The sequence below is a fragment of the Perognathus longimembris genome, chromosome 18 (assembly GCF_023159225.1).
Source record: "Perognathus longimembris pacificus isolate PPM17 chromosome 18, ASM2315922v1, whole genome shotgun sequence".
In the NCBI taxonomy this organism is placed as follows: domain Eukaryota; kingdom Metazoa; phylum Chordata; class Mammalia; order Rodentia; family Heteromyidae; genus Perognathus; species Perognathus longimembris.
This window is the reverse complement of record NC_063178.1, coordinates 28,196,665-28,209,631: the sequence shown is the minus strand read 5'-3', so window position 1 is coordinate 28,209,631 and position 12,967 is coordinate 28,196,665. Positions and strand designations below refer to the sequence as shown.

Genomic DNA, 12,967 nt, shown 5'->3' with positions numbered 1-12,967 from the left:
CATAACCAAGCCAGATAAAAATAATATGAATTTTAAAAATTATTTTTAGTTGCAATAGAAAGCATTAAAAAAGCATATGAGAAGGCTTAGAAAATCATGACTGGAACTGGAAAATTTCAGTGATTTTGCAAGTCCTTAGTTATAAGTGATTTATCAATAAACTAGAGGTGCTGTGTAATAATATGAGTGATGAGAAGGAGCATAGTGCATGTTGTCCCAAGTTGTTGTGTATGGTTGCCAGCCCTCAAAGAAGAGAATGTCAAAGTCAGAGAGGTGTATTAGCACAGTGGGTAAAAGTAAAGTGTCCTAGGATACCCGATGTGAACGTGGCTTTGCCGATAACTCAAGGAAGTTGCTTGACTTTGTTTGCCTTTGTTCCTACATCAGGAAGTTTGAGATGAGGGAACTTTTATCTCAGGTTTCTGTAAATTCTAAATGTGCAGATATATATATATATATGCATATATATACATATATATGTGAAGGTCCCAGATTAGTATTGATATATAGTAAATTTACTGTACTATAAATATCAGAAAGTTGGGAAGGAGATTGGGAGGGGATTGATGAACCAAAAAAGGAACAAGGCATATACATTCAGAATACTCATATACATACATAATAAAAGATGTGGCAAACAACATGCATCTTGTGGAAATGATGAGAGAGAATAGGGGAGAATGATGGGAGAGATAAGTGATTAAAAAGGCACTGGACATGTAAGTGGACATGGTAAGCTGTAGCACCAATGTACAATCATTTGGAGGGGATAACAAGTATGATAAGAAATGTACTTGCTACCTTATGTATGTAACTGCAACCCCTCTGTACATCACCTTGACAATAAAATTAAAATTTAAAACAATTAGTAAGTAAAGCCTAGTGGGAAATCTACTCTACTAAATAATTTGTTTCATATTAGAATCATAAATAAATCTCTCCATGTCTACGGCAGTATATAAGAAGGGGCCCCACATTCTAGATGACATGTTCATATCTGTCTGCTCTTCCTCGGGTGATAGAGCAGGTTTCCTTGAACAACTTGATTTGGATATGAACAGTTGAGAGGAAATAATGCAATTTGTGAGAGTTGTAGGTTGTTTGCCAAGTGAAGTATAATCTAGCATATCCCAGTTAATAGATAATACAATTTCTTATATTGCATAGAGGAACACTGTGCACAGTTTGAACTATTATCGTCATTGTGAATGTATGTGGACTTTGGGATACCTGGCATTGCAACTGGGTGCAAACACAAGGTTGTCTAATGTCCAATTCTTAGAATTGTATGAATAAATAAAACACCATGGCAACTATGTTGTTGATCCATCGGAGTCTTATTCAACTTAAGGCAATAGAAGAGAGGTATATGTACCTTTGGAGCTGAATCATCTTTGTTAATATAGTGTTTATAGTACAAAAACACTAGAATTATTGCCTATAAAGGGCTTGTAGCATCCCTGGTTCTAACTTTGGAAGATAAGAATAAAGAATTTTGTTCACTAGAATGAATAAAGTCAAAGGTAAATAAAATTATGTACCAAGAGGTTGAAATAGTTCTTTGCCATTATCTCTCTACTTGAAGTGATCACCAACCTTCCCTTTCCTTCTTGGCTTAATTTGAAACAAACAGGAAGCAGGAAGGACCTCATCTTTGTTCTCAACTAGTCTAATTGAGCTCATCTGTCTTAGAATCAAATTATTTACTTCTTATAAAATTACAGAATAGTTATTATTTCTGGCCCGATGCCTATTTGTAAACATAAGAACTATATGACTCAGTTTACTGCATCTTTAATCAGCTATTTTAAATTAAGAAGTCCAAACCATGGGTGAACCTAATTACTCTAATATTGAATTAGAGTAAAACATTTGTAACATACCTACAAAAATATCAGATGTTGCTTTATCTTCCAATATAATTGAGAAAATTAGCATTTTAGTGTTATAAGGTCTACATTTGAAGGTATGATTTTAATTATATCATAAGCATAAGTGAAATATTATAATGAATATGATTACATTTGATTATAATACAACTACAGTAGTATGCCTTGGTTAATTTATAATATTAGCAAAAATAATTACTTCAGTAGATATTTTAGTAAAGCTTAAATAACCCTTGAAATATTTCTAGGTTCAAATGAAGGCAGCTGTAAATCTGAATGTGAACATTATGCTCCATTCATGTAATTTCTAATTAGAATTTGTTTCACTTATAATGAACTTCTCAATGCATTACATGGATCAGTAAGACTATTACACAGAGTATTTGTGAAAATAAGTGCTTCCATTTTTACTGAACTACATTTTTGCACATTATTTTCTACTCAAAATAAAAGTCTATCAGTATGACTTCCATTTTATACTCATGGATATATATTTTTTATTTTCTATTAAAGAATTGCAAAGTAGAAATATGTGTGCATGTGTGTAAGGAAGATGATCTTAAGATATATTTGAAATTAGTGTATGTAGACCACCTATAAAGAAACAGGTTACAATAAAACCTATAGATATTTGTACATTCACATATATTAAGCCAGTGTGGAAAACACTTTTCTTGTCTAGTATATTTGAAGCAACACAGACACACAAAGTGTTTCCAATAAGTAAGTTTCTGAAAACCTTCCTATTTTGAATAATAGGCAGAGAGAGCATATGGGAAAATGCATTTTGGACAAACCACTAAAATCATTGGTAACTTCATCACACTACAGTAGTATAAACAATAACAATCATTCAAAGTACTAGCCCTAGTCAGGTGTGAGTGGCTCTCACTTGTATGTAATTCTACTACTCAGGAGGCTGAGATCGTAAGACTGAGGTTCAAAGCTAAGCCAGGTAGGAAAGTCTGTGAGACTCTTATCTCTCATTAACTACCAAAAGACAGAAGTAAAGCGTTGGCTTACGTGGTAGATTAGTAACCTTGAGCAAAAAAAAATACTCAGCGACAACATGCAAGCCCCAAGTTCAAGCTCCAGGACAAGCAAATTAATAGTAGCACATTTTAAGTATCAACATTTTTGAGTTTGGTGCTAGTGGATCACATTTAGGTAGTCAAGGGGCTGAGATCTGAGGACTGTCATTCAATACCAGCCAGGGTAGGAAACTTCCCCAGTCTTTATTGCCAATTAACAAGCAAAAAGTCAGGTGTAGCTCAAAGAGTGGAGCCTTGAATGAAAAGGCTAAGCAAGAATATAGGGACCAGAATTTAATCCCCAGTACCAGCACACAAATAAAACAAATTTTCTAATAAAAGAGGAGCTCCAGTAAATATATGCCTTCATGTTTAAAAAGAGAGGTAGATGAGCACTAAGCCACAGTAATGAAGAGTTGTAGACAAAGGTTTAAGGCTGTAGAATTATAGAGACTTGGGAAAAACAACCAAAGCCTGAAGAGAATCTTGCAGCCAGTGAACATTTCCCCTAGACAGCATGTGGAAAAACAAAGAGAGGAGCTGTGAGAGGAACACAGTGGCATGCTGCGAGCCTCTGTGACCTGCTGGGCTCTGCTACATGTTTCCATCTACTAAGCCTTGGTGCCTCAGACATCTCAGTGGAAACATGCACAAGAGAATCATCACCACTTCTTTGTTATACTGACCTTACTCCTCCATTGATCAGTGGGTCCCATTTAATGTGACTATTTTATGAAAATACTCATTGGATAACTAACTAGACAATAAAGGGAAACTAATAGGTATCGAAGGACAAGTGGGTGCCAGGGATAGACTAGAGTCAGATACACATGATCTCATTTAAGAGTAGGAACTTTAGTATACAATGGATTCTTGAAGGAAGTCAGCCAAGTAAATCACATGAATTGCCTGGAAAGTTGTCTCAGAGGAGCTAGGGAATGAAGATTTTTTTTCAATTGTTGATTAAAAGGTCAGAAAGAAGCTAAGAAAAAGTAAATGTGGTTTGGAGTTCTTTCTACCAGCTTAAAATTGTGTTGTTGTTTTTTCCCTTCAGAAATCTCTATGTTAATGAGGTCTACTCTAATTGCCAGTAACAGTAAACATCAAGAGATTTTACTTAAGGATACAAGGAATTTCATGAAACATAAGATCAAGAACACAGAACAGCTTTAGGCAGATATTAAAACCAGAGATTGAAAAGTGAGAGGGAACTTAAGGCCACATTTCTTTCTGTGTATCATGTCTCTGTGCCAATGTTTCTTTCTGCAGAGCTATTTTATTACCCTTAGTGGACCCAGGTCTCTCTCTCTCTCTCTCTCTCTCTCTCTCTCTCTCTCTCTCTCTTCTCTCTCTCTCTTTCTCTCTCTCTCTTTCTCTCTCTCTCTCTCTCTCTTCCTCTCTCCCTCTGATTCAGCATACCCATGTAGAAAGCATGGCTGAACAGAGTTCAAGGGCAAGGGCATGTAACTGCAGATGACCTTTATATAGCTACAGTTTTCAGTCATAATCATCAGATTGACATATCTTGAGAAATAAACCATAAGACAAGCTAGCTAAGATTCAAGTGTACACAATGCCTACTGGAATCCTGCCTGTGTGGATGACAGGAAACTGGACATATAAGTTATATTAACAATGGTTTTATTTTCTGTAGTCTATTTCCTGGAAATAGTATGCAATTAGTACTTCTGTGTGCTTTCCAAATGCAATCTTAGCAATCCAGAACCCTCACCCCAACTTTCCCCTTTATGGAACTTTCAAACTCTGGGGCACTATTCACCTAAGCTAGTCACCACATGGCGCCTCTAATCAATGTGCCATGCCACTTACTGAAATCACTCCAATTAGCCTATCAAAATTCCTTTTCAGAAACCAAAAGCAATGTTCCCACAATTCCTCTACTTCTGCCTGTGTCTTGATCAACCCTAAGATTTTCCCCAGTGTAGCTGCCTATATGAGCAGTGTCCCTTTCTTCTTTGGCCTCTGTGAGTATATCGGTCTTTTCAGTGGAATCTACCTCCTCATCTGTTGGCCTCACCATAGCAACAAGAAAGCCTATTTTAGAATCCAAGTTCACAATCAGCTCATTGAAAATGAATTTTTAGAATATTACATCATGCATTCATCAGAAGTTAATGCCTACTATAAGTAAGTGTCGAGGGATATGAGCCAGATAAGTTGAGAATTTCAATAGAAGGTTTTCTGAGCTAAACTAGAGTGGTATAGAGGGAACAGAAGAGATGAGTGAGTAGAATATTCTGGGGAGATGATAATTCAGGATGACTGCTTTGTTCCTGTCCCTGATGCTTCTTTCCAGCTGGAAGGAAGTAGTAAGGTAGAAAAAGAAACAAGAACACACATCATGTGTCATTTAAAACTGTTTCCTTGAACCTGTTACACATCAATTATGCTAATAAGGAATACGTAGAAATTTAGTAGCATGGCCAATTATAAGGAATTGTACAAAATTAGTTGATTGAAAACTAAGTTCTATAACTAGGGGAATGAAGAGGAATATACAGTATATTTTCACTGAGTACTAGCAAGCAGGCCACAAGGCCCTGGAAGACAATGTGTGAGTTTAAGAACATAAAAACATCACAAGGCTTCAATGTATATATCCCTCCCCCATTATTCACTGGAAATTGGGTCTAAGTTCCTCCATGGATACCAAAATTCAGAGACGCTCAAGTGCCTTAAATAAAATAGAGTACTGTGTACAGTATAAGCAATCTACATATATCATTCTGTACATTTTAAATCACTTCTAGTTTATTTATGATACCTAATGCAATATCAATGCCATGTAAATTAGGTTTTGTGTATTTATGGAATAATGACAGGAAAATAAATTCCATATGTGTTCATACAGACACAAGTTATTTTCAAGTATCTTCAAGCCATGGTTAATGGAATCCACATATTGGGACCCTGCAAGGAAAGAGGAATAACTATAATGCCAACTAAGAACTCCTAAAGCAAAATTCTACTTAATATACTGTTCGTTTCTCTGTTTATCTATGTGCTGTCTCTTGAGATTATTTAGTGCTTGGTTTTGTCTCATCCTTAAAGGTATAATATATTTTTAATAAATTTGTAAAGCACTCTATCAAGATTCTCTTGTTTTTATGTTTAGGGAAAACAATGTATCAATTTCTTTAAAACCTCACCATTCATTTCTCTTAACTTCATAGAGAGGAAATTTTTCATGATAAAGTAGATGAAATAGTATGATTTTAATTTCCCTCCAGTATATACACTTATTGAGGGTTCTCATGCTGCAGCTCAGTCAAGCACAGTATTTCAGAGGTGGAGGTCAGGTAACCCTTTATTTACTTATTAACTGCCCCCAACATACTGGCCACTTGTACATGCCAAAGAGACATCATTTCTTTAATGAAAAGCAAAAGTTCTCATGATGTTGATCTCTTGTTGTGCCTGAGTTGCAAATTAAACCTGGAATGTATGCATAGGAAAGATACACAGTTCTCCATGATCTGCAGTTTTAGACAGTTAACATGTAACTTGGGGTATATCCTTTGTGAATAATTGAGGATCACTGTAATCACCTCTTTAAAATACCTAAGCCACAAAATGGATCTTTTTGAGGTGATAGAGATTGGGATTTTAGCAAATGAATTTAGGGGGCAGATCACTGCGGTGCTCCAGCATTTACCTTTAACTTAACCATTTATGATTTTAATTATTCTATCTTATTCTGTTCCATTTTTCCCAAAGTCCCTTACCTACAAATGTACCAAAAATGTTTTGAGTATTTTTGTCTTTTTAATTTCTTTTCCTTCAAAAACAATGTACTTGCTTCTATGTATAATCCAGCTATTTTAATTTTTTAAATCTATTGTGTTTTGCACTGAGGAAAACCCTCAATTCATTTTAGTTGTTTATTTCTCAGTGGCTAATTAGAATTCTCTTAATTGTCCCACTCTGGTGGAAACTAAAATGTGGAATTAGGTGATTATCCTGATTATCTAGGACTCTCAGGAATTCATTTGGCTTTCTTTCCTTTTATTGCTTTAAATGTAAGCGTAGTCCTAAGTAGTCAAAGGTTCTTTTAATGTATACCAGGATTAAACTTGGAAACTGATTAAGAGAAAACAGATAAGGAAATGGAAACACAGAGAAATTATTTATTTTATCACTGCATAATTGATTGTAGTAATATATTTCTAGATCATAGCTAGTATATTCTTTGAAGGTTGGTAACATTAGGGGAGAGGGATCACTGGTGATACATACTACATGTCACAAACACATGGAACATAATTTGAACAGAATATGCTCTCTTTGAGCACTGGATGCAATTTTCCAACCTGGAGAATGCCTGGGAGACCTTGAGAAGACATCGTTAAGTAGGGTTAGCTGGAGGCTGTCCATGAGTGTAAGCCACAATATCTGTGTTTAGATAATTAAGAAAAACTCTGAATCTCTGGCTCTTTCAGGACTCCAGAAAGTGTATTCCCAAAAATACACTGCTTGCTTAATTTTATTCTCTAGTTCTTTCTGGTTACCCACAGCCCATAATAGAAAATGCATTTTTCTGAAGAGCAAAACAAATAATCATTCCCCTTCCTTTTCTGATTTTATCCCTTCCTGCTCTTTCCTTACCATTTCTTAAAAAAAAAAAAAACATTAAATGCTTTTTGTTTATCATGAAATGTACCATTGATTTTGAGTCTCAATGTTGGCTGTACATTAAATCCTCTTGGGGAACTTCAACAATGGGCTCTCCCTAAAGCCCCATTTTAGGGCAATTTATTCTATCTGGGTATGGGGTCATGTATCCATACATTTTAAAGATAATTTGTGCAGTTATATGAATACTTACTATACATTTATGTAAAAGGTGAATATGTAAAAGCAAGTATATTTTTACTTGCTTTTTGTTTTCAGGATGTTTGAGTCTTCACTTAGATGGAACCAAGACTCATTCATGTCATACATTACTTTATGTAATCATGGATGAATATTCCTAAAAGAAATATTTTACTTAAATTTCTAGATTTTGATTTTATAGAAGTAAATTAGAAGGAGATAAAGGAAGGAAGGAAGGAAGGAAGGAAGGAAGGAAGGAAGGAAGGAAGGAAGGAAGGAAGGAAGGAAAGAGAGAAATAAAAATTCATTCACCTAAACTTATATTTGCTAAGATAGAAGTTTTGAACTGAATATAGTGGTTTACATCAGTAATCCCAGAATTTGATTTCTATCATGATATACACCATCAATCATAATGATATTAAACATTATCTATAAGAAATACTTTGCTAATGTTACACATTTTATTTTATAGAAATCTTACAAGAGTCCATTTTAATGAAGAAAAAACCAAGAGGCAAAAAATAAGAATCAAGAGAGAAATGGAAAAGTTAATATTTAATATTGGTATATAATCATAGATAATAATAACATATTTCTTAAACACCTATGCCAAAATATTTACATACCTTAGGTCTTTCAATGTTCACCTACCTGTTTTCTTCATATATAAACTTCAATATATCCTCTTAACAGATGCAAATTCTAAGGCTGGTAAAAATTAATAAAATTTCACCAAATTACCCAGTCTTGATATATTTCATTAGGGAAGTTTTAAAATTTTGTTAGAAGAACACATCAAATAGTCTTATTATAGCTGTCCTTTTTGTTAATAATTAAGAAGTAAAGAATGTATACTTGGTGTTTTATTTTCAACACATCCTCAGTCCACAGTAAAGCTTTTATAAGTTCTGGAGAACTTATTGAAATCCTTTGTCAAAATAATTCTAGATTAAAATTTTCCACATCATCCAAATATAAGAAAGTTCAGTAGGAAGGGTCGAAATAATATTTTGCTGTGATTAGACTTGTTTGTATTTATTCTATTTTAAAAAACCCAATAACTTAATCAGTTTGGCCCTAAAATTTGCTCATAAATTGGGACTTATGTAACAGTATCCCAAGATAACCTCACTACATAAATAATAGACAAGGGACACTGTTTAAAAGATTTGAATCATACTATGCACCACTACAAAGTCTCTTGTTCTCCATGAAAGAACATTAATAATGTCAAAATCAAAAGGGTTCTAGAACCTTACTTTTTAGGAAAGTCAAATATGCCCTTGAAAATGAGAAGTTTTTTTGTACAGGTAATTGATTTTTTTCTGTACTTTTATACCCACTTCTACAATAAGGTCAACATAGAACCATAGTAGATACAATTAATACTATATATGGTATGCATGCTGGAAATAAGTGTTTATGTTGTTAAACAATCAAGGACAAGTTTGCTAAATATTCTGGGATGGTGGAGGAAAGAAGTAAAGAATAAAAAGCATAAAAATCATGTATTTATTATTTCTAGTAATGGGGTTTGAACTTGTGGCCTCTCGCATTTGCTTTACAAGCGCACTACCACTTGAGCCACACAAACAGCCTAGCAAGAAGATTCTTCCTGCCTTGGTCAGAAGTATGGATGCTTATTAAAAATTAATGGCCATTCCTTGGGTTCAGAAATATAGGCAAAATAGGGTTCTAGACAACTACCTTGGGAAGCCGTTAAAACCTAACTTAATGTAGAATCTATAATGTAATGGGAGTCTTCAAATGCTTCTGTTTTTGTTTTTTGTCTTTGCTTTCATTAGTTGGAGAGGTTTCTGAGATTTGCTTGGAAGCTACGGATTTTTTGTGCCAGAACAAGAAGTGTATTCCATCCTACCTTGTGTGTGACTATAAGCCAGACTGCCAGGACAGATCTGATGAAGCTCACTGTGGTAAGTGGATCTGTCCACATACAGCCAGCCAACTAGCTCAGGTTCGCACCTTGTGAGAAGAGTAATCTATTGACACTCATGGCTGAAAACATATATTCTCTCCACGCACTAGCAGTGACTCAGACTCACCAAACATTTTCCCTACCGTTCTATACAAGTACCCAAATGGAAGTCTTCTCCATTGTAAACTACAGCAAATTACACATCACATAAATAGGCAGAATTATGTAGGGCTAGAATTAAAATGCCTGGAAACTGAACTAGCTCTCTAAATTTTCCCATTAGCTTTGACTTCCTTTTTCTCAATATTGTCTTATTTCATACATGAGGATCAATATTAAATAATGACTAGTTTAATACATTTTATGAATTACAGTGTAAGAGAATGAAGACTAGGAGTGCCTCTACTGGTTAATTTAAATCCAAGATTTAATTCAAGCTATTTTAAAAAGCTATCTATAAACAAGTATATAATATAAAAATACAATATATTGAAATTCAAATACTTTTGTGACTCTTGTTGATGAGCTTCCCTATGGAATCTTGATGTTTCAAACAAGAAAAGCAACCCCTAATATTCATTACCTCAATAACAATTTCAGTTTGGTTGTCTATGGGTTGAATATGCCAGCAGGGAGTTTGCTATTAGTTGGTATGATTGGAAACCATCAGGTGGAACTGAGCAGTCACTTCCATAATGGCTTATTAAGTTTAGAATTTGGCATTATTTTTGTCATCCCCCCGCCCTACTTCTCAACTTCACAGCAATTTATTCTCTGGAACTTTAGCTTTACACAACATGGCAGCTACAAAGAATAAGATAGGCAGCCATCATCCTGGTTTCTGTGGATGCTAGAATCCCAAGAGCTAGTCTTCAAGGACCCCAGGAAAACCAGTGAGATGATTTAGATTGGCTTTCACCTATTTGATATATGGGAAATTTTAGTTTTTAGAAACTAAAATCAGTTACATAGTCATACGATTAGTGGGACAATTTCTATTGATCATTCCAAGAAATCCTTACCTTTATTACAATGAAAGCAATATGGTGTCAATTTGAAGTCACTTTTCCTAAAACCTCTTCATGGATTTGGTTCAAATACATAAAGAACACTGAGCAGCACATATCATTAATATGTTAATTGATTTCAAGACTTTTTTACACTGATGTTTCCTGAGGAATTGTAAGCATTAGAGCTGGATTTTTGCAGTCAGATAGGTAATATACTTTATGCAATGGCAGAATGGCAATATTTTCCAAGTAATAATTAGGGATGTATAAGAAACAAATTGAGCTTGGGGTTATTAAAATGCAGTCTTCATTTTGACTACATCTTCCATTTGTTGGGCAGTTATTTAAGTTCTCAGAGATTCATTTTCCTCATTTCTAGTTGTTGTAATAATAACCAGCCAGTAGAATGTTATGAGCATTAAGTAAATATATTGCATAAATGAATATATTTGATTATGTGAACTATTTGTTTAACATTCTGGAATTAATTATTTTAGCCTCTTCTATTTCAGTATTTTTATATTATTTGAAATTTGCCAACTATAATTCTTCACACTATCATAAAAGAAATGCAGTTGTTCTTTGTGATACAATTATGACCATTGGTTAATAACAAAAGAAAAAACCCTTCCTTTTGTGCTTGTTATTACCTGTTGCAGGATTGCATCATTTGTATCAAATGAGATATTTATTTCTCAAAAAAAAGTAAGTCAGGGGCTGGGGATATAGCCTAGTGGCAAGAGTGCCTGCCTCGGATACACGAGGCCCTAGGTTCGATTCCCCAGCACCACATATACAGAAAACGGCCAGAAGCGGCGCTGTGGCTCAAGTGGCAGAGTGCTAGCCTTGAGCGGGAAGAAGCCAGGGACGGTGCTCGGGCCCTGAGGCCAAGGCCCAGGACTGGCCAAAAAAAAAAAAGTAAGTCAGAAGTAGGCTAGGATTTTTTATAGAAAAAAATTATCTATATTTGGTGTAGACGGTTCTTGTTGGAAGTGTGCAGTATTTGTTTGGGTGCTCTTTCTCCTCTCCTATTAACAATTTAGAAACACATAATTATTCCATCGTAGCACTGTCTCCATACCCATAATCTTTGAAATCCTTCTCATTGTAGCAAGAAGGCAATTAGTAATGAAAACTATTTTTCACTTGAGAGAATACTATTATTTAAGTGTCTTGAATTATGTTATAGCATAAAGGAAGACTGTGTGAACATAAGGAATTAAACATGATGACATATGGAGCTATGTCTTTTAAAATGAAACTTGAAAAATATTTTACTGATAATATAGCCATATGGACAAATATTCCATCATTGGGACAATCACAGTTGTTTTTTGTGTTATCAATTCTTCAATTCCCCTCATGGGATTGTGACAAAAGTCACAATCTGCACTCATTATTTTTTTTAAATAAAGTAACAGCCATTTTTAAAATACTGACACACACACACACACACACACATATATATATACATTAATAAATATTAAAGTATTTATATAATGTTCTTTTGGTAGATATTTACTAAACCATCTAAATTTTATAAGAAGCAATTGAGAAATCTTAGCAGTTTACAAATACATGTTTATAGTAACTACATGTTGAGATAAACAAGTAATGGACTTCTAAATTATGCTTGGTTACTGGTAAATAAATGCCTTACACACCATACCACACAGAGACCAAATGTGGTCTGCAAAAATGAGCCTTGGACTGGTTGTTCACAGATGGTTTGATTTTCTTAATAGAATGGAGAAGAGATACAAACTAAGATCCCTAGAGGAGAAAATTGGTATAAACACCCTGGCAGTATTTGCTGGGTACCTAATTCCTTTATCTTTCATAAACAAAAAATGCTCAATTCTGGTAGCATTGGGAACAGCAAAAAAAAATCATCTTCTTCAAACTTTTTTTTTTAATTAAAAGAGATCCATAGAAATTAGGGGATGGGATCATGACACTGATGTACTTCATACTGAGAGGAAGCCAACTATGATTTTTTTTTTTTATTCATCATGCTCGTCATGGAACCATGGAAGAGCACAGGAAAGAAAAGATGGCAAAAAGAAAAACTAAGGATTTGGACCACACCACTTGTTCCAAAATCATAACTTCCAAACCTTTATTTAGTCAGATAAATTAATTCTGTCTGTTAAAGTTAATTTAATTTGTATTTTAGATTCTTGGGCCCAATTGCAGTCTATTACAAACAATAAGCAACATATATTATGTTAGGTAGCAAGAAGTTTCAGGCTTAGCAACTCTAAG

At 34.4% G+C, this 12,967-nt stretch overlaps 1 protein-coding gene across 1 annotated transcript in view; it reads left to right on the top strand.

Annotated features, from left to right (window-relative positions):
- Positions 1–12,967, top strand: part of Malrd1 (MAM and LDL receptor class A domain containing 1) — a 475,502-nt gene that overhangs the window by 309,952 nt on the left and 152,583 nt on the right. The window contains exon 30 of the mRNA XM_048367779.1: positions 9,562–9,690. Coding sequence (XP_048223736.1) covers positions 9,562–9,690 — 129 coding nt within the window. The remainder of the gene's footprint in view (positions 1–9,561; positions 9,691–12,967) is intronic.